At 51.5% G+C, this 21,392-nt stretch overlaps 2 protein-coding genes across 2 annotated transcripts in view; one reads left to right on the top strand and one right to left on the bottom strand.

Moving 5' to 3' along the window:
* Nucleotides 1–1,553: 1,553 nt before the first annotated feature.
* On the top strand, nucleotides 1,554–14,138 carry Pcare (photoreceptor cilium actin regulator). Its single transcript, XM_010604907.1, is given in 4 exon segments — nucleotides 1,554–5,128; nucleotides 9,418–9,550; nucleotides 9,552–9,640; nucleotides 13,598–14,138. Coding segments are annotated over 4 exon segments (4,338 nt in total).
* Nucleotides 14,139–20,313: 6,175 nt separating this feature from the next.
* Togaram2 (TOG array regulator of axonemal microtubules 2) overlaps nucleotides 20,314–21,392 on the bottom strand; it is a 55,133-nt gene continuing 54,054 nt past the window's right edge. The window contains 1 exon segment of the mRNA XM_010604693.3: nucleotides 20,314–20,726. Coding sequence (XP_010602995.2) covers nucleotides 20,314–20,726 — 413 coding nt within the window.

Below are 21,392 nucleotides of genomic sequence, written 5' to 3'. Positions count from 1 at the left end.
GAGAACTCACACATTGAAGACTTCAGAAAACAGAGGCAGCTATGCACCAAACACTGGGCCATTCTGCCCAGACATGGATGGCAAAGGAACAAGCAAGCCAAATCTAGAGAACTCCAAGATCAGTAGTTGGAAATTATTTGCAGACAATTCAGGGAAGGACTAGGGTTTGTTTTAGCTTCAGTGGTGGCGGGGAGTAAGAAAAAAATGTTTAATGCCTATCCTGTTCATGTACCAGGTAAAGCACTTACCAGACATTGATTGACTTCATCCCCACAAGAGCCCAGTAACATGGACACACTGCCCCATTTTAAAGATGATCTCTGCCTCAGCAAAGTTCAACAGCTTTCAGAAGCTCCCCCAATTCAAATGATAAGGAGTCGAGATCTAAACCGTGCCTCCCTACTCTAAATTCTTGCTCTAGACTTTACGGGCAGCAAGTAAGTTTCATAAAAGGAATTTAAGCAGGCAGCTGGTGCCCTTGGCCAAGGGCAAGTGCACTTGTGCTCAGCTTGAGTAGAAAGATGTACTTGAAAAGAAAAACGTACTTTCCCCCTTGAGTTCTACTCCTAATGACTGAATAACTCTCCACTGCCTAGGTGTAGCTTGTTTTCCCAGGAGAAACGGTCAATTAAAAAGCCTCTTCCCAGGAGAACACTGGCCCCTGAGTCACTGTGGTCCACAGTGACTGACTTTAAACTTTACATGGCAGTAAGTTTTCCTGTCTGACCTCCAAACCAGGAAGGATGGCCTTCCTGCTAGCTAACCCAATGTGCTAATACAGAGGAAAGCAAACCTGTCTCCTTCATTCACCGCCTTACTATTTAAAGACGCTGTCCATCACTATGACTGCAGGGTTTTACAAGCCCCACAGACAATACACTGCTTAATCATCATCCGTTGTGTGTCTGGGGGTCTTCTTGATAGCAGCAGATTGGAGCACACCCCACCGGTTTGCCCTTACTAAACTGTGAAGGTCACTTTTCTTCTGGGGTCTATAATGGTCAAGCCCTCTCTGTTTCCACGAATGCATCTCTTCCAGAAGCTTTCACAATAACAGCTAATTTCTCTAGGTCTCATATGGCAGGCGTCTGAACAGAGTCAAAAGCATAAGCATGTGCAAAAATAATCCGCTTCCCAAGATAGTAAATGCTGAGAAGTCCTGTATTAGAACACACTGTGAGTGCTGACTGGCTGGGGCATGATTAACCTAATAGGCTTAAAGCTCCACTTGCCACCCACATCTGTCGGGACATGAGCAAAACATGGGCCTGTAATCTGTGGACTAGGTGCTTTGGAACTGTGGTGCTCCTCACTAACAGCGGAAGCTTCAAAACTTAGAAGGACACAGGATGGCAGGCTCTCCCTCTTCACACTGGGTCCAAGGAGGGGAAGAAAGCTGCTTCCACATCTAGGACCTTGCACCATGGACTTCAAAGGACTCTGGCCTGGAATTGCCTGGACAGACCGGTAAGACTGCCTTTTGCACCTGCTTCCAAGATGATTCTCAGACAACTGTGAAGGTTGCAAGTGGAAGACAACTACAGATTGAAATCATGGGCTGTACACCGTCACACAGCGACGTTGTAAACAGTGTGGCAAAGGGCGGCATTCGGTTTTTGAGAAAGCCCAAAGCAATTCTGCCAGGGAGTCAGGGGAGCAGTAAAAAGGTTTCCGTCCCACTGCTGGTTAAAGGTCCTACCTGCTGTGATGCTGTGGGGAGTCTGCCCCAGGGACAGAGGCTGGTGGAGGAGCTGCTGGGCTCCAGGAGGACTCAAACCACCGCTGAAGGACTTTGTCAGCTCGTGGGAGACATGGAAGGACTGATGTCAGGGACCCAAACCTCCCATGTGGCTGAGGACATTCCATCCAACTCCCCGGGCTCCCATGGCACAAGAGGGGCAGCCTTTCGCAGGGAAGAAGGTGCACACACGACTACCCAAGAGACCCCCAAACCAGGCCACTGCTGCCAAACCATCCCCCCTGTTCCTGGGTCAGCAGGCAAAGTGAACTTCCCCAAGCACCTGGTAACGGCTCACCAGCACGCTTACACCTACCTGCACTCCAGCCTCTCCAAGTACGAAGCAATCCTGTGCCTCACCCACCAGGCCGCCCAGACCCGGGAGCTGCTGCAGCCAATGCTCTGCTTCCTGCTGCTGTGCTTCGAGGAGGTCACCCAGCTCTTGGGGGAGATCTCGGGGGACGGAGAAGTGCTCCTCCGGGAGCTTAGGGACGATTTCGCTTGGCCAGCATGGGAAGGGGAGCCCCAGGAGAAGCCTGACCTCTTGCAACAGCTGCTGCAGTACACAGTCAGTAAGCTGCAGGTGCTCCGTGCCACGGCAGCCTCCCTCACCGGCCACTTCCTGGAGGGCTCCAGCAGCTACTTCTACTCCACCGCAAGCCACTTGGAAAATAAGCTGAGCACAAAGAGGGCTGTGGAGAAACGCCTCCTAAGGGCACTGGTGCAGCTAGAGAGCCTCGCTAGTGGCCATGGTGACCCTGGGCTGCAAGGTCTACCCTTGTGCTCTGAGGACAGCGGCATCGGTGCTGACAATGAGTCTGTGCAGTCCATGGACAAGCTGGGGAAGCAAACCAGCTGGGAGTTCACCCCAGAGCCCGAAGAATGGAATCTGGAGACGTCACCCCAGACGGAGGCCAGTCTGTCCAGACAGGCCTGGCAGCAAAGTCCATTCTGGATGGGTCAGGACAGAGAACAGGACTGCTCACTGTCAAGGCCTCTCAGGACCAAGGTCCAGCCAGCAACACAGGGCGAGGCAAGGAGGCCAAACCCCGCCGGCACAGGCCCAGAAACAATTACCTCCAGGCCTTTGGTGGTAGGCAGGAGCATGCCCCATGACTCCCTGGGAGCTGTGGAATCCACAAAAGCCCATCTTCCTAAAAGCTCCCAGCAGGTGGCTACTCCATCCCTCAGTGACTGTGAGGACAGCAATGTTAGCTCAGGGCAGGAAAGAGCTCCACATCCAAAGCCACAGTCTCCACCTGCTGACGGGGAAAGACCCTTTCAGCCATGCTCCAGGAAGCTTAGGAGCCCCCAGACCCAGGAGATGGCTCTGAAGATGAAGGAAGCCATCAGTGAAAGGATCAAGTTTGTCCCTGTCCCCTGTGGACATCAAGACTGGGCTGAGGAAGAGGAGGGAGGGACAATGGTGCCACCAAGGCCTCACACGGTCAGCGGCAGCAGGAGGGCCCCCGAGAGAAAGAGGAGGTCGCAGTCAGAGGGGAGTATCAAGAGCCTCGGGGAGGACCCTACCCTCCAGGAGCTGTGCAGGGTCCAGAGAGATCTCAGTCAGAGGCTGGAGGCGTTTTACGCCTTGGGTGCCAAATGGCAGGGGCAGAACAAGGAGCAGATTCTGCAGCCCAGAGCGGTAGCCCTGTGGCCTCCCAGAAACTGCAGGGTGAACCCCAGCAGCACCGTCAGCAAGCTCAAGGCGTCCCTCACCAAGGACTTTAGCATCTTGCCAAGTCAGGACAAGAACACTTGGCACCGATGTCATCCCCAACCTGAAGGTGAACGGCCCAGGCAGGGGAACTCTGAGAAGCTGCCAAGCACCATCCCATCGGGGGAGGACAGCGAGGCGTCCAGGGCCGAGGACTGGATTGTCAGGGGCCGTCGCACCAGGACATCAGTCAAAAAACTTATTGAAACTTTCAGTCCTGCTGAGAGTGTGAGGACAGCGGAGGGCTCAAGTCCCTGCCTCAGCCAGTGGGGAGTCCCCACCACGCCTCCAAGATTTCCCATTTATGGGGGGCTTGCTCCCTTGTATCCCAAGCCCCAAATTTCTCCAGCAGCGGGCAGCAACTATCTCAGTGCTGACCTGGGCTGCAGGACCTTGGTACCTGTCTTTCTTCCTTTGCCTGCAGCAGGAGCATTGGAGAGTGAGGACACACACTGTGAAACAGAGGGGAACTCAGAGTATCTCCCTCCGCCGCCTCTGGAAATCCTGATGGACCAATCGTTCACCTCTCTGGAGCCCCCAGAAAGCAGCAATCCAGCAGGGAGCTCCCCTGAAGGGTCCCCAGCACCTGGGCTGGGAGTGTCTGGTCCCACCAGGGGGACATGGGCTTCCTCAAAGCTGAGAGCCTCCATGAGCCCCATCGACTTGCTGCCCAGCAAGTGCACTGCCAGCTCCACCAGGCTGCATGGCACAGGGCCAGGGAGCAGCAAGAGTGGCAGCAATCCCAGAAAGTTTGCCTTGGACCCCAGCCTCCCACCAGCAGCCAGCCCAGTCTCAGAGCAAGAGGGCAGGGCTCTGGGTCAGGTACAAACAGCAAAGGCCAAAAGCTCCTCCAAGCATTCCCAGGAGGCAGTTGCCTGGCATCACACTAGCCTTCCGTCGGGGCAAAGCAGGACCTCAGAATCCAGCCTGGCCAGACCCAGAAGAGGAGCTCATTCTACACAGGCCTCCAGACTGAGCCGAGAGAGAAGTCCCCCCGTGGGGGTCAGAAAAAGCTCCCCCACAAAGGCACACTGGGTGCCCCAAGCAGACACCAGACAGCGTAGCCCGCCTACCTCCCACAGACCTGCCCCACCAAGCCTCCCCACTGTGATCAGCTCCCCCAGTCCCCCACTCAGCCCTGGAGCTGCCAGCCCACCAGTGAGCCCCAAGGTGCTAAATCCATCACCAGCAAAGGGACCTCCACCACCCCAGCTCAAGTATCCTTCCCTGCCTCCAGGGAGCCCTCCTGCCCATCGCACAGAAGCAAGCTCCCCTGCCTCTATACCCTCCCTTTCGCCCACAGCATCCACATCTCAGGGGCAGAGGGAGACAAGAGACGCTGAAGATACTCAAGCCCCCCGCTCAGCCAAAGTGTCTGCCATATTCTGCCCGGCCACACTGTCTCTGTTTGAAGCCAAATCGCCTTTCTCAACAGCTTGTCCAATGGCCCCACCGTCACTGCCACTAGAGCCCAGGGCCCTTCTAGGGACCCCAGCAGCATGCTGGAGGAGCAGCAGTCCAGGGTCGCAGGTGAGAGCCGACTCACAGAGGAGAATGGCTCTGTGTTCCCTCAACCCCCTGCCTTTTGTGAGGAGGGTGGCTCCCTGCCACCACCTGGGTGTCCAACGTCAGCGGCACGGCACCTCCTGGGAATCCCAGCCCAACCAAAGCAGGTAAGAAGTGTCCTCGAGCTGCTGCCCTTTGGGTACGTGGAAGGGACAAGAGTACAGGGAGTGGGCCCTATGGATTGTCTGGGTCAAGAGTTCTCAAACCATGCTCCAACAGATGAGGCAAGTGGGAAAGACAGGTATGGGGAACTGAGTGTGCCTCCCCTTCACTATGAGGGACAGAGCTTTTATCTGCACACACTGGGCTCCTGAGAAAGATTTCAATTGAAAGGAGGATCTGCTGTTTTGTTGTTGTTGTTGTTGTTTGGTACCAGGGATCGAACTCGGGTCCCTGCACTTGAGAGACAGGCAACAAAATCAGAGCCAAATCTCCAGCCCTCTGCTGTATTCTTTAAGTCTATAACCACCAAATTAGTCCTACCCCCATCATCCCCTTGTCCTATAGATGGGAGAATGGAACCAGCTCGCTCCAGCTGGATTCTGTTGCTTCTTATTCACTGGACCCAATGTCCTATCCAGTCACTGTCTGGTCTCAAGAATGTTTTAACTGTTAAAAATTATTTAGAGCCCAGAAGGGCCTCTGGGTGTGGGCTACGTTCTACATCTTTTTCACTAGAGTAGAAGTTAAAACTGAGAAATGGGTAAAACATGTATCAGTTATTTATGAAAGAATAAACCATTTCCATACTAACACAAATAACACATTCCTATGACAAGCCTGTTTTCTGCAACCACAAAAATTAGTCAAAGGAGTGGCACTGTCTTCCATTTTTGCAAATCTTGTTGGTGTCTGGCACAATCTTCAGGGAGACAGCTGAACCCTGAGATCTGCTTGCGCAGCCAGTCTGCAGTGATATCACCAACTACATGGGTTCTGGAAACTGAAAATGAGCAAAAAGGGCAGGTAACATCTTCAGATTATGATGGAAACAGGCTTGCCCGGAAGGCCACCCTGAAACATCTTAGGGGCCTGCATCTCAGGAGCCTGCGGACCACACCTGGAGAATGGCCTGTCTTGGAGGCATAGAATATAAGTGTCTGGCTTCCCATTCCCCCAAGCACCTAGCTCCACTGCTCCACTGACTTCAGAGAAGGTTTGTGGAGTAAGAAAGAGTGCCCAGTATCAGAATCTAGGCAAAGAGCTGCCGCCCCTGCCCTTGGCAGACTGAGTTCTGCCTGTGCCTCTCTCCCCAGGAGCAAGTAACTTGGGTGAGACAGACCCAGCCTGAAGACAGACGAGGCGCATGGCCACAAGAGGACACGAGTCAGTGCAGCCACTGCATGAGCACCGCTAGGTCCACTCAGGTGCTCCAGTGGTTATTTTACAGAATATATGGGGACGTGTCAATCAGAAGCCTATTAGAGAAGAATTCCTATCGATGTGTCTTGATAACAGGTCAGACAAAGCTCAACCAACAGCAGTTCTTACTGTCTCTGCGTTGCCCACAGTTGAGTAAATCTGCAGTTCATTTCTGCACATGTGATCCATGTTATAGCCTTCCCGATCTGTCTAGGCATAAATGGTAATTTTTTACAAAGTACTTGGCAGTCAATTTTAAGTAAAGATATTATCTCAGGAAAGTTGTGCATGATAATAGTTATATAAACTTCCCCAGCCACTTGAAAGAAATGAAATATTGATTATTTTTGCAAGAATCTTAATGTAACATTGCTCTTTTCTTCCATCTAAAATGAGCATCGTACAGCACAGTGGCTTTCATCTAAGAACCTCTATAAATGTTAATGCATTATTCCTCACACTAGCTATTCAGTTATTAGATTTCTAAAACTGTGCCCTTCAGGAGAAGAGCTTGAGAGAACAGGGACAATAAAATGGCATTAATTAAAAACACTAACATTTTAAAACAGCAGGAGCTATGAAGTTGTTGAAGAACATAAAATTGTTCAAGAAGAAAATAAAGCCCTTCTCTCAGGCTTCTCCTGGGAATAGAGCAGCCTAAACGGTTGTTTTATGCCCTGAATCTCAGACTTGCGGGGAGAGGAGGGGTCCTTACTGCCTGAAAGAGGAGTCCGCCCAAGGTCACACAGAAGGTCCACGACGTGCACCCATTCCCCTTCCTCTTGGTGTGACCGTATCTCTAAACCATTATTCCAAACAAAGAGCACGTGGGACTGGAAAATGCTCGGCCCCACCCCAAGGTGTGAATTTGGTATCTGGAAGTAGAAATATCAGCTGTAAGAGCAGCAAATCTTTGCCTCTTCGTAGCGGGTGAGCATATTTTTCTGCCATCCTGCACAGGGACAAACACCACCAGGCACCGGGTGGATTCCTCAAGGTCATGCACAGAGGCTTGTAAGGACACAGTCATGCCTGCTGGGTCTTCCAGTGAGGCAGGCTTGCAGGATTGGCTGGCTGGCACAGGGCTTTGATTCCTATCTGTCACCCCGTGCTAGGCATGATGTTTATATCCTCCTGATCGTGAGGACCTGGGGATCAGGAACAGTCCATGGAGGTGCCCTCAGGAAGCTCAATTATTCAGCTTCAGCTATTATTTATGTGCTGAATCCCTATGAATCCCTATGAGGTACCAGTCTCTAGGCCTGAGGATGTTGGGGTACTGTATACCCCCAAAGGGTCCACACTGCCTCCTCTAAGTTCAGTGCTTTTCACCTTTGCCTGGCCCGAGCTAGTGAGGTGGTGGCTCTCTGCAGCCCCTACTCAGTTCTTGGCTTAGGCTGCCCTATGGCCCGCAGTTCCAAGAAGAGGTAAAACCACTGCCACAGGGTGACAATGAGGAAAACCAGCCTCCCAGCCTGAGCTTCGGGCACATGAGGAACCTGGGTGGAACTAAGAGAGTTCTGGTCCAGATGGTTTGCTAGGCCGCACTATCAGCCCCAGAGCAGTAAGCCGTGGGCTTTCTCCCAGGCTTCCCTTCCACTTCCTGCCAGCCACCCTAGGTAGGTAGCCGCAGAGGTTGAGCATATGCCTTCCCATTGCCTAGGGGAAGGGAAAAGTACAGAAGGGCAGCTACGGCCCACAAATCACACTGGGCCCTGAACACCTGCAGTGACCTGAGATGAGGCCAGAAGCCAACACAGATGCAACAGCTCAAAGGCACATGGGAGGCGCCTCACTGCCCAAAAGCCATGGGCCTGCACCACCCCTCCACCTGATCTTGTCCAGATCTAAATGCAAACTTGCCCTCCATTGGTTTGGCACCACAGGCACAGAGCTGAGCACACTTCACTACAAGGCTCACAGAAAGACAAGCACATGAGAGAAGGCCTTCTGGTCCGTGCAGGTGGAAAGCAGGGCCCTTGTCCTTGGTCCTGGGGTGACTGCTTGATAGTTCTGACCAAGACCTCAGCTCTCTTGTCTCAGGCACTCACCTAGCATATGATAGGGTGGTTCCTAGGGTCCATTCCAGATGTGACTTCCTACCAGGTTTACAAAGGTGCACCACAGTGACAGCTACCCATTTCCTGAGCACTTCAGTGCTAGTTACCCGATGAGTTTGTCCAATATTGATACCGATGAGATGGGCCCTCTTGTGATTTCCATTTTACAAAGAAGGAAATGAAGACTGTGGGGTCACTTAGCGTGACACAGGGTACACAGCTGGTAAGTGGACGAGCTAGGATTTGAACCCCGGGAGCCCAACTCCAGGCATCTGGAGGCCAGCCTGCCAGCAGACAGCCAACATGGCTTCTATCTGACTTGTTCCCTGCTTGGCACCAACCTCCATTCTGCTCCGCCAGCGCTTGCCTGGTCAGGGTGAGGATCATGTGGGGTCCCCTCCCCAAACACAGCCCCCCTTGGCTACGACCCTCAGCAGCTGGGAAACTGTTTGAGCCAAATGTGGGGCAAGGCTGGGCTAGGCAGCTTCCATGTCATTCCATTCAGGAAAATGGCAGCTGTGCAAAGCAGGGGTTTTTTTGGTGTATTTTTTCCCCCCTGTTGCTGTTATTGTTGTTGTTGTTGTTAATTCAACTAGCTTAGCCCAGTCCTATATGAAACAAGAAGTGCTTTAGAAACAAAAGCAAAATAAAGTCCCAGCTCCCAGAGCTCCTGAAGGGGTTGCTTTGTTCAGAGCAGCAGGAACTTGGGCATGGGGAAAGAAGAAGATCCAGCCTGTCTGCCGCTTCCCTCCAGGCCTAACCACAGCAGGTGGGCAGGCGGCCACACAGCAAGGACAGCCCAGCCGGACAAGCCCGACATGGATAGACAGAGGTCTGCTGCCAAGGGTGAGCCACTGCGCTGTGACAGGGCTGGGGAGGAACACACAGAAGCCAGGGGAACAGGGAGGAAGCCAGGACGAGCAGCAGAGGAGGGTCCAATCTGACCTTGTTCTTTCTCTCTGGAGGGGCGGCAGCAGCAGTGAGGACAGCCCAAAGCAGGATGTGGCACCGTGGAGCAGCCTCCGTGCCCCAGAATTGCAGGGAGGCGGTGGCAGATGGTCATCTCCCCCAGAACTCTGCGTGCTTGGCCACGGGCTACAGCCAGAGGCCCCATGCCAGACGTGCCCAGGACAAAGCTCGGCCAGAAGAACAGCCCCAGCAGAAGGAGGGGACTCCAGCCACCCCAGCAGGCACAAGGTGACAGCCAAGGACCTACACTGCCCCTAGATGGTAGGCAAACCAACTCCCACAGTGGTATCCTGGAATGGTCTGGAAGAGGTTCCACTGTTCAGCGGGTCAGACAAACTTGAAGCAGTTTTCAGTTTTTAGTTCCAAATCCTGCTTTGCCTTGGGACTCAGAAGTTAACCAAAACTTTAGATCCCCACAGTGACACCTTTTAATCCTTCAGGATTAAACTTTGAAGAGGAACACGGCCCATGCTAGGCAATTTACATGGCAACCCATGGTAATCACGAAATCGTTTAATCCTCGCAACAATGAATGAAATAAATAGCATCCTCCAGTTCTGCCAATAAGAAAACCCAAATGTCCTGCAGAGTCAAAGAGGTAAGACGAGAATAGAGAAAAACTTGGTGCAGCCGTGACTGGCCCTAGAGTCTCTGCTGTTTTCATTACATTTCCTTTGCCTCATTATTTCACCACCGCACCTGCCTACAGCACACACAGCAATTATATGAGTGGGGAAGCTTTGTTTTTAGAAGGTTGAGTGATGGCAGAGCACTGAAATTCCCATGAAGAGCTTCGTTTATGAGGCTGAGTGCTCCTGACACGAGATGACTGTGGTGGATGAGAACACACAGTCCCACCCACTCTCCGCTCCTGCTTCCTGAGCTCAGCCCCATGCCACTGGTTTAGAGCTTTCAGCTCCCAGCCACAGCGGCGCTGCTGTGGCCTCCGTGCACATCAAGTGTTCTTGCCACCCAGCACACGCACGTAGCCCAGCCGGCCGAACAAGGCGCCCATTCTCGGCACCAGGTGGGCACTGGAGCTTGTGAGGCTGAGTGGGTGAGACTCACACACCCGGAGGCTTTGTGGCCACTTACACCCAGGTCATCCGCAAAACTTCTAGAGCTCAAATGAAAGCAAAGAGTGGCGCTTCATGCCCAAAACCTGCTTCTGCCAATGAGCTAGATATTTGCTGCAGACCTTGGCATTTTTCTAGCAGAGGCTGTGGAGTACTTTCTATTTGGAAAAGAACTTTCAATAATTGGGTGATTTGATGCCAGCCCAGTGGTTGTCAAAGAGAAGAATTTCTCACCCACGAGTACAGCAAGGGGCGGTCCTCCAGATCTGCCGCAGAGCTGATTTTTTAAATTTGGGGAAATTATAGCCTCAAATCCTTTCTCATTGAAATAGATTGTGGGCTCAAGAACATATTAGCCTGGGTCCTAGAGACTCCAGCTAGCTTCCCCAGGGACAGGCAACGAATAAATGAATCTCATCTGACTTGCTATTAAAGTTATTAAAGCTCATCTGACAGTTATTAAAACAGGGGGTAGGGGGTGACGGGGCTTATCTCGTCAAAGACACCCAGAGAATATATGATTATATTACCAAGAGGGGCCTAACTCAGCCACGGTATTGGAACATGTCTGCGCATGCTCAGCTAGTTGCTCAAGTTCGCCAGCGTGGATGCGGCAGTCTTGGGCAGTGCTAGGTCACAGCCAGACCGAGCTGGGTGGATACCTGGGAGCTGCCCACCTGGGCTGCAGGCGGTGGGAGCGGCTGAGGAGAGGCAAGTGCCTGACAGTGGAGCAGGTGCAGGAAACCTGCTTGCTACAGAGCCAGGCACTCACTGTACCTCAACAGTTGGGCAAGCAGCTTGGGAAACAAGGGAGTGAGCCCTTGGCAAGCTGGGCCCAGCTGAGCCAGCAAGAGGCAGATCTCCTGGGTGGCCCATGAGCCAGCTCACAGGCAAGTGGCTTCAGAGAGCCCTAGTCAGAAAATGTTTGCACTCCATGCTAGGGCTCAGGGAAGTCACAGACAGAATCCCAGCTGCGGGGAGCACAGAGTCCCAATGGATGAAAGTAGGATACTTGGCTGGGTGTAACCCGAAACCAGGATATAAAGCAAAGCCAGATCAGCCAGAAGGGAACTGTCTGAGTCACCTGCCTGGGCCTCCCTCCTCTGCAGCAGCAGCAGTAGGAGGTTGGGGGAGGTTGAGTTCCTCTCAACTTGGTGGTAAGAGCCAAACAAGGCAGTGAGGAGCCAGCTAAGGTTTCATACCATAGAGGTGTCAACACCGTAGAGAGCCCTGGGGAGAGTCCTGCTTCTGCCCTCTGGCTATGCTCAGCAGGAGGCCCCCTGAGGCCAGGAGCCCTTCCCCTGGCTAGGCTGGTAAGGGTCACACTTGCCTCTGCCAGGTTGCAGTCAGCAGAGAAGGGGACAACGGTCTCTAGTTCCTCCGTCACCCGTGGAGAAGCCAGTGATGCCTCCTTGTCTCTCTGGAGGACTTCTTCATTTACTGCGAGGGCCTTTGTGCACCAGGATGGAGCTGGCTTTCTGCCATCTGCCCCTGTATGTGATCTGAGAGGCCCAGGATGCCACCAGGTCCAGGCATCAGGGACAATGACCTGGTGTAGCCCCTTGTGTGGCCCTGTAGCCCACAGGCCTTGGGAATTCCGAGTCAGTTGCACCTGGGAGAGATGGAGAAGGTTACCAAGGCCCAGGAGCTGGGGCCTGGAGATAATGGTCAAAATTAAAGCAATGCAGAGCCAGCCCAGCAGCAGATGTTTCAAAGCTGTGGGTGTCTTGGGGTGTTTGTTGTTGGGGAGGTGGTTGCTTTGCCACGATGCTAACATTACAGCAACGATCCAGCATACGTTACATGCAAATCAGACTTTGCACAGGCGAAATTAAATCCACCACAACAGACCAGTTTCTTTGGCATTAATTCACATCCTTCCAAAATGCCTTTCCCTAAACCCATGTGTCAGTTCTGCCTTAGAGAACCCATTACTGGTGGCCATAAGGGGCAAGCTCAATGCCACACTTGTCAGGCGGGCTGTTCTTGCTCACCTTGTTCCCCTCCACCAAAGAACCTTATCCTTGCTGGGCCAAATCTACTTCCTTTAATTGAGAGAAAAGAAAGGACAGTTTTTCTTTGTTTTTGCATTAAACCAATGGACCCAACCCTCAAGTAGTCATGAGTCTGTACATTTTCTTCTTAGAGTTAGAAAACAGAAAGGAACATTGGGTATAAAAGCAAGGAAGAGCCCATACAGGTCAATGAAAGAGGTACGCATCACACCCATATTCTTGTTTGCGCCAGCTTTTTCTGGGGGTGTCCAGTCTTCACCCTCCATACTTGAGGGAACCCCAGAGCTGTGGAGAGAGAGGCACTTAGCCCAGCCTTTATCCAATACATTAGTAACATAGCAAACAGATCTGCCCCAGGGGGAAAGCACAATTTTCTGTTTCAATCAAAAGGATTCATGGAGGAAAAAAAGCAAATAGAATGGTCGGTGGAATAGTGACAGCTTTTTGCAAGTATAAATACAATCCTCCCCAGGAAACATAACCTTTCCTGCAGGTTGAGTCTGCGCTGCTGTCTACTATAAGCAGCATTTATTTTCTTTCCTCATCTCACCTGCCCCGTGCAGCACCTAACATAATCCCCGTGGAAAGACAATGAGGGCAGACGGGCCACAGAGACACTTCATTCATTGTGAAGAGCTTCTGTCTGACAAGACTTGCTTCATAAATCCCACAACATGAATGAAAAGGATCCCAAGAAGCATTTTTTTTTCTAAAATCAGCCAGCATTTTGCATGTTTCAGGGCAGCCAGTGCAGTGGATTATACGTGTTGATATGTTTGTCAGTTGATCATCTGGCTGCATGCTTACAAGCTGCCAGGCACCCACCCATTCTGTCTTCCAAAGGAGATCTTTTCAAAGGTAATATATTTTTAAGTAGCCCCACATCAAAGATTCTGTTGAACTGCCATAAATAAATGTGTTCTGAGCCTATATTAACAGAACATGTTATATTGCACTATCATTTACTCCCTATGCCTACCTGAAGTTTAAATAAAACCCCATCAATCCGTCCAGACATTTTTATGAAATGTAATTAAAAATGCATGGCACATGAAAAGGAGCAAACAGTTCATTCACTCAGCTCTCTAATTCAGTTTTATGGAGAAGCGTGGACTCTGCTGGCTTGGTTATACTCACGGAGTCCCGAAAGAGGCTTCACTGATAAGAAGACTGTGGGCCCTGCGTCAGGTGACAACCGTTCCCACGGATGTAGCTGCTGGCTCCAAGGCTTTCTGTCTCAGACACACCGAAGTCTACTGCACGGGGCAGGACCTGGTTTTGGCTCAGGTGACAGCCCAGCAAGGCTCAGTTAGTGCCCATGGACAAAACAGATATGTTCAATGGGAGGAAAAAAACCAAAGGAGGGGAGTTAGAGGAGAAAGAGAAAGAAAAGAGGGTCGTGGTGACGTGCAGAGGTACGCATACCCCTCCAGAAGACAAGCATTAGGGCACAGAAGCCCGGGTCCTGACACCTCCCTCACCCCGCTGTGTGACCCGGATTCTCTGGACTGGACTCTTCCCCCCGGAATGGAAATCAGCGATAACAACGCCAGCCTACTTCTCCTGCCGTCCGCGAAACCTGGACACAAGAGTCTTACCCTAAACCACCTTGGCAAGCCCATCTCGGGGAGCTGAACTCTGAATCCCCTTTCCCACTTTTACCGTCTTCTTTCATCTTGCTTTTAGTGTTCACCCCTGCCCATCTCTGCACTTTTAAGAATCTAATTAAGAATTCCATTTCATTCCCCCTCATTCTAGAGCTGCTCGCTGATCCTCAGAAAAGGTGAAGAACAGCTGTCAAACTCAGCAACAGTGGACTTCTTCCTTTGAAGGTCTTGGTGTCATTCAAAGTGAAAAGGAAAGACTTTAAAACACTTTGCTGGCAATCACCAGTCCATGTGTCCGGTATACCAAATCGAAAAAAAGAAAACCAAACCCCAAAAACACAAATTAAGCTTCAGCATCTCATTCATCCCCATACGGGGTCTGGGGGTTATCTGTCAGGTAGATGCTGGAAAATTACTTTGGGTCCTAACCGGCAGGTCTGACAGAGCTGATGCTTGAGTCGATAATAATTGGACCTTTCCTTTCCTGCAAACAGTCCACTCTTCCAAAATACAGTTGTCTACCTCGTTTCATTAAATTGTGGAGGAAAATCCCACGAGATTATGAACGAAGTATTTTTTTTCAATACCTTTTACAAATGAATAAAAACAGAGGCCGAGAGCTGGTCTACATGTTGTTCTAGAACATGACACCGACTAGTAGCAGAACAAGCCCCCCAGGCCCCAGCCAGGCTCCACTCCAACACGAATGCAAGCAGCATTCAGATCATTGCAGGTCTGGTGGGGTAGGTTTCAAGGAGATAGCATGGTCTGATTTGGGGGGAAAAAAATATGCATTTTCTCCAATATTTAGAAACAGGAAATTATTTTTCCCAGCCAACCAAATTCCCGCTATAATTTTAACCATTCCTCTGAAACTAGTTTGGGTGGAAACTCAAAATTCCCGAGGGGCTTTTAAACAATAATCATCACTATACACTTCTGCCATCCCCTCCTCTCTGCCTCCGGAACACACACACACCAAATTGCTTCTGGCCCAATGGGAAAATAAAGAAAAATCTTTCCCCAAAAGATCTTTGCTCCTCATTGTCGCGAACCCCTGCAGTGGCTTCCAGGTGAAAATCCCTGGGCAATGGCAGCTGCCGCCTCCTTTCCAAGCCAGCACTAACTTTATTGCAATGCCCCAGAGTGGTGAAAGCAGGCGGAAACAGAGGAAATACAGACCCCGGGAAACAAATTGCCTTCATGAAAATTATTTATCTTTTTGTCTTCTTGGGAAGGGGACAGGATTGGCTGTGTTTACAAAGCCTGGTGACTTTTGAAAGCTATTGTTCAGCTAACAGCTTCTGACACCAGCCCCAGAGGTGCTGGATCACTTTCTGGATGTAAAAATTCTCAAGGAGAAATCAAGGTGATGCTAATAACAGCTGTCAACCCACAGAGAGGTAATTACAAAGCCATGATTAAAACAAAACAAAACAAAGCCTTCCAATGTTACAGCTATTCATAGAAACACCGGGTGACAGGACACTGGAAACCAAATCACCCTGGATAAACTCCAGGAATGATGACCAAACAGTCTCCTCTTTGTCTGTCCCTGGCTCAGAAACACTGATCCCACGAGAGCGCAGCTGATGCTGCCATCCTGCCTGGAGCTCGGCTAGGAGCATTCAGGGCTGCTTCTCAACTTGCCGCGTGGTTGGAACCACCGCCAGGGCTGCCTGAATATGTGCAGATGCCCAGGCCCTCCTTACAGACAGCGGCTCCTCCCCACGAGCAATTCTTTCCAGCCACCGCGTGTGGGAGTTCTGGTTTAGGGCAGCCAGCTCCCGGGTGGGGACCAGCCTGTGAGCTTAACCAGAGCATCAAGACCGGAGCAGAGGTCTTCGGCCCGGGCACAGGTAAGGATGACTGGGGTTCTCATCCAGCACGTCTGGTACACAACCCATGGGTCTGTGCCTTACTGAGCACCGTGAGTAAAGCAAGCAGCCTATCAGACTCCTAGTGCTTGCACCTTCGCCATGCCAGCAGCCTCCACTGGAAACACACCAGAAGATGCTCCTTTCCAAAGCCGCTGTGAAGCTCTAGCGCTCCCTGCCTGCCTTTTGAGTCTCTGCCCGCATGGCAGGAAGCTATGGCAAGTTCTGGAGTCTGCTTTCCCCCGCTCTAGTTGGTCTTCATGTATCTGCCCAAATCCTATCCCCACCAGAGGCCACGTTTTGACAGCCAGGTGCCCACAGCACATCCTGATGATCAGAGCTGACCGAGCAAATCCTCTTAGGGCAGAACTCTAGGATCAGACCAGCGCCAGCAATCCACGGGACTTCAGTTGATCCTCTGGAAAAGCTCGGACCAGCCCAGTGGGAGGCAACCTCTTGGAGCCATAGAGCTTCCTGGAATAGGTGGTCAGGGGCTGTACAGTCAACCGGGCCTGAGCAAGTATCCAAGCTCCAGCCCCGCTTAACTGTGTTCTGGGGCCTGACTCCCAGGGCGAGGTTTCCACGGCACCTGCAGCATCTGCACCATGCGAGCTCTTGCTGGAAATGCAGAATCTCCACCCCGACCGGTTCCTGCCAAATCAAAGTCTACAATGTAGCAAGACTCCACGCGGCTCTGGGTACTGGCCCAGGCTGCTGACCACACACTCCTGAGGCTCAGTTGCCTTATAAGGAAATAGGAGATTTCTTCCTTCAAAGATGTCAAAAAGAACGTCAGACCCACAATGGGGGAGACATTCCATTCTGAGCCCAGCTCCTCCTCCTGCCTCCCACTTCCGGTCTCCATCCTCCCCCTCCACCAAGCACAGAACACCTGCCGGCACCCTCCTCCGCTCCCCTTTGCTTTACTAATGACAGAACTGAGTATAATAAAAAGAAACTCCTTTCGGCTACAAAGCTCTCTGCTCTCCAAACTGCTGCAAGAGAGTCCAGGAGGAGTGGAGGGACCACCCAGGAAGGGAGAAGGGTACCTGGTTTCTTTCCATGGTGGGAGGGACGGGAATGGGCAATGCCAAGGGTGACTGTGAGGGCCCAGCAAGTGAGGAAAAGGGACAGGTAACTGGAGCGATGACAGGACCTAAAGATAAGAAGGGACCTACTTTCCTAGCAGAGGGCAGAACAAGCCCATTCTGGAAGACAAACCTCTGCAGGCTACCAGTGCATCTCAGATTCCATGAAGCCCCAGCACATTCTCTCTCCTTCCAAGGCCGAGGACAACACAGCCCCCACAAGACCCCACTCTACCTGCTCCCGAAGGGTTGACCCTCGAAACATCATGATCGCGTCCCTAAGTGCTCCTGTGCCCCTGGCCTTGTGTTAAGCAATTTGCAAAACTATCTAATTCGTCTTCACAGCCGCCAGGTTAAGGTGGGCACTGTTTGTCACGCATCAGCATCACCATTTGGCCACGTAAGCCGAGGAGGAAGATCAGGATCAGAGAGCTTGACAAAAGGGTCCAAAGCCACAAACCGGCAAGCCACGGGACACGGACTTGAGCCCAGGCCTCTCCCACTCCAGTGTCCAGTCTCAGCCCCCAACCCTGGGCTGTGAGGTGAGGGGAGCTGGCAGGCCCGGGGCCCACAGGGCGAGAGCCATTGTGTTTTCTGATAGAATCACCTGAATGGAGGGAGGGAAGAGGAAAAGAGGGAGGGAGGGAGGGAGGGAGGGGGAAAAAGAAACAGAGAGAAAGCTGGCTGCCTGGGCCCCACCCCTGGCCAGCTGAATCAAACCTCCTGGTGCGTGGTGGTGGATGCCTGTAATCCCAGCACTTGGGAGGCTGAGGCAGGAGGATCACTGTGAGTTCAAGACCAGCCTCGGGTATAACGTGAGTTCCAGGTCAGTCTCCACTACATAGTGAGACCCTGTCTCAGTAAACAAACAAAAAAATGCAGGTAATGGAAAAAAGGAAGAGAAAAATAGGAGACAATCTAAAGGCAAAGTTTCCTTAACTCTCAAAAATGCCACTCGCTGTAACATGAAGGCCTGGCAGTTGGAGTCCTCACATAACTCCTGGTCTATCCTTCCCACACTGAGGGGAGAGAGAGAGGAGGAAGAAGAGGAAGAGAGGAAAAAAGAAAGGGAGAAGGAGAAGGCGAGAGAAGAGGCCATAGCCAGAGTCGCTGTCCTCAGGAGTGTTTCCTGTAAGCAGAGGTCTCGCCCACACACAGCCAAGCAAAGAATGCTGTGGGCTCAGCTCCCTCGCCTTGGCTGGCTCCCCAGGACTGGTCTTCTCATTGTTCTCAGGGCCTTCCCCCCAGCCCGAGGCTGGGCTACCAGGGCACCGTCCTCCCTGCGTCCCTGAGGGGGGCGAGTCCCCAGTCTACACCGCAAGGCCAGCCCTTCCCATCAGCACTGCGGGGCTGGGTTGTGGCAGACAGAGCCCGTGGCTGCCCACACAGAATAACACCCGAAAGAAAGGTGTAGGGGAAACGGGAAGAGTAGGGGAGAGGTAATAAGGAAAAAGAAAAAAAGGGAGAAAAATGGAAATAAAGCATTCGTAAATAGGGAAGGGGGGGTGAAGGGAGGGCAGGGACAAGGGGAAAAAATGAGAACCAAGACCTGTCATGGGGAGGTACAGGATCCCGATGATGGATGTAACTGTACTGTATCCCTAGATGGTACCAATACACTCAATAAGGAAAAAAAAAAAAAAAAACACCCGAAATAAAGATGGTAACAAGAATTGTGCAAAGATTTCTTCTTTGCTTTTAGAGTAATTTTCGGTTGTTTACCCACCTCCACCCCTGAGGAAGTGTCCAGAACTGTGGGTAGCTTCATGTTTGAGGGTGGGGGTCAGAAGACAGGAAGACAGGAAAGTGCAGTTGGAATTAATTTCTGCCTTCAAAATCCTAGCCAGTCTCTGTGTTTCTAGACTCCTTCAGTTCTGAAAACTCCTGAAATATTCTGATCTATTGCATCCTTGACAAGCAGAAAATGCAGGTCTCCCAACCAAACGGCAAAAGCTCACAAGCAAATACAATTAATTAAGTTGTATAAAACCCCAAAAATGTTTTAAACCAGCCTCCTGAGCATCTTTCAATGGCCCCCTCTACAGCTGATCTTTAGCCCAGCTCAGCCACAACTGACAAAAAGCAAAGTGGTCACAGAGAGGCCCTTCTGGGGTCACCGTCAGGGAAACAGCCAGAATCACTGAGTCACATGCAACAGCCTGTTAAAATCCAGGCACGGAGGACTTGGAAGTGCCCCTCCTCAGCCAGGGAGGTGCAGGGAGACCTGGCCACAAGGCTTCCAGGGCCAAGCTCCCCAGGAGAGGCTCAGAACATGATGTGGAATCCATATCATACCTGGGGTCAGGTGAGAGTGGACGGGGCTCCCCCGGTGGGGCTCGACAGAAAACCTGCTGGTTTGGGCTTGTCCTCAGGTCTCGGCCATCTGGACCTGTCCCTGCTGTTGTGTCCGCTCACCTTGCCAGTGTGCTGCGCCGAAGTTGAGGTAATGACCTGCGCCAGAACTCTACTCACACCATTGGTAATTACCACCGGCCCAGCCAAGACTAAAGCGTCCTGAGCCCAAGGCGGTCCCCTCCCCTGCCAGGACCGCACTCCCCAGCTTCGCCACCAGGGCCAACACCTCCCTCTGCTTCCTCCCAGCCTGCATTGCTGCTCTTGAGCGTCATGACCGAGCCAGCTGCAGCAGCCTGTGTGATTTCAGAGCTTCCACGTGGCATCAGAGGATCCTCGCTCTACCCAGGGCGTCACTTACCGTGTCTCAGGTGTGAGGCATCACTAATCCGCATCAGAGCAAACCAAGCATCTAAAGAGGCTTCAGTGACCCACATGGCGAGTTCCCCTTACCTCTTGACAGGCTGGGAAGAAAGATCACACCAGAGGGTCCCACCGGACCAAGAGACATCATGCTGAGGAATTTGAAGGGCCCAAGTGCCCTGTGCTCAGAGAAGTTTGTTAAACTCACCTCTAATCAGACCAGTGGCAAAGGGGCTGGATTCGAGTGAGCGGCTCAGGGTTCTGGGTCTCGGGGGTGGGATCCTGTCCCACACTGCTCTGGGTGAGGACCCTACCCCTGAATGAGCCTCCGCACGTGGGCTTTTACTCCCTAGCTCCTCCTCTCAATCTCGTCTGTAACAAGTTTTGTTGTCGTGCTTTGTTTTATTTTACTTTAACCTACTAGAAAATTCTCTGAAGTTACAAGAATGCTAGATAAGAAAACCTTAGAAAAATAAGTGATTCTTTTATTTCTACTTCAAAATAGACCATATACATCCAGAACCTAAGCGGGAAATATTATTCCACCATAAAAATAAAATAAGATAAAAAATGATAATCGACTATTTGGGGCCCTTCTTGAATCCAGCTGAGAGGGACAGGCGCTCCCGGTTGTCTAGCTGTCAGGTGGCACCTCTCCGTCGGTGACCTCATGGGTGCCTCCCGGGGACCCTGTGTTTAAGAGTTCCTGGAGCATTTGGTGGACTTGCTTTGGCTGGCCAGTGGCAAACTCCTGCAGTTGGGCCCCCATTTGCTGCTGTAGGGTCCTGGACAGCTGGCACACCACCGTGCGGACATACCCGCCACGCCCTGGCAGCGTGCCATTCCCGGTCATGTTGCTCAGGAAGTACCAGAGGACAGGGAGGACATGGCGCTCCACGGCCTGTGGTTTTTGAGGGTAAACTGAGGTCACCAGCACTGTCAGGAAGAAAAGAAAGAGAGTCACTGAATCTGGGCACTCTCTCCCCTCCGCTGCCCTCTCTGGAGGCACCGACTCCATCCTTCCAAGGCCGGCGGCCCAGCACAGAACCCAAGGGTTGGAACACATTTAGCAGCCCATAAAAATGTTTTAATTTCTTTTAACATCAAAAGAAAAACTATGAGACTTTTCATCACAAACCCTTGGGGCAAGGAGAGCCTGGAATGAGATATTTCAAGTACTAAAAGAGAACAACTTCCAACCTAGACTGATGTATCCAGCAAAACTCTCTTTCAAAATGGAGGGGGAAATAAGACACTTCCACGACAAAGAACACCTGAGAAACTACATGAATACCAAACCAGCACTACAAGCAATTCTAAACAAGATCCTAGAAAAAGACAATGAAGGCAATAACACCATGAGGCCCAACAGAGCAAATCAAATAGGCAAGGCAAGAAATTAAAAGGAGAAGGTGAAAAAGTAAAAAGGGTCAACAAAAGGCCAATAACATGTCAATAATAAGTCAGTACATATCAGTTATAACCAGCAATGTCAATGGCCTAAACTCACCAATCAAGAGAAAGACTGGCAAAATGGAATAAGAAGCAAAATCCAACAATATGTTGTATACAAGAAACACACCTAGTGCAAAAAGAAGCCCA

The sequence above is a fragment of the Fukomys damarensis genome, unplaced genomic scaffold (genome assembly GCF_012274545.1).
Source record: "Fukomys damarensis isolate Sample0158 unplaced genomic scaffold, DMR_v1.0_HiC HiC_scaffold_2, whole genome shotgun sequence".
Lineage (NCBI taxonomy): Eukaryota > Metazoa > Chordata > Mammalia > Rodentia > Bathyergidae > Fukomys > Fukomys damarensis.
The sequence above is the reverse complement of the archived record's forward strand: the minus strand, read 5'-3'. Positions and strand labels throughout refer to the sequence as shown.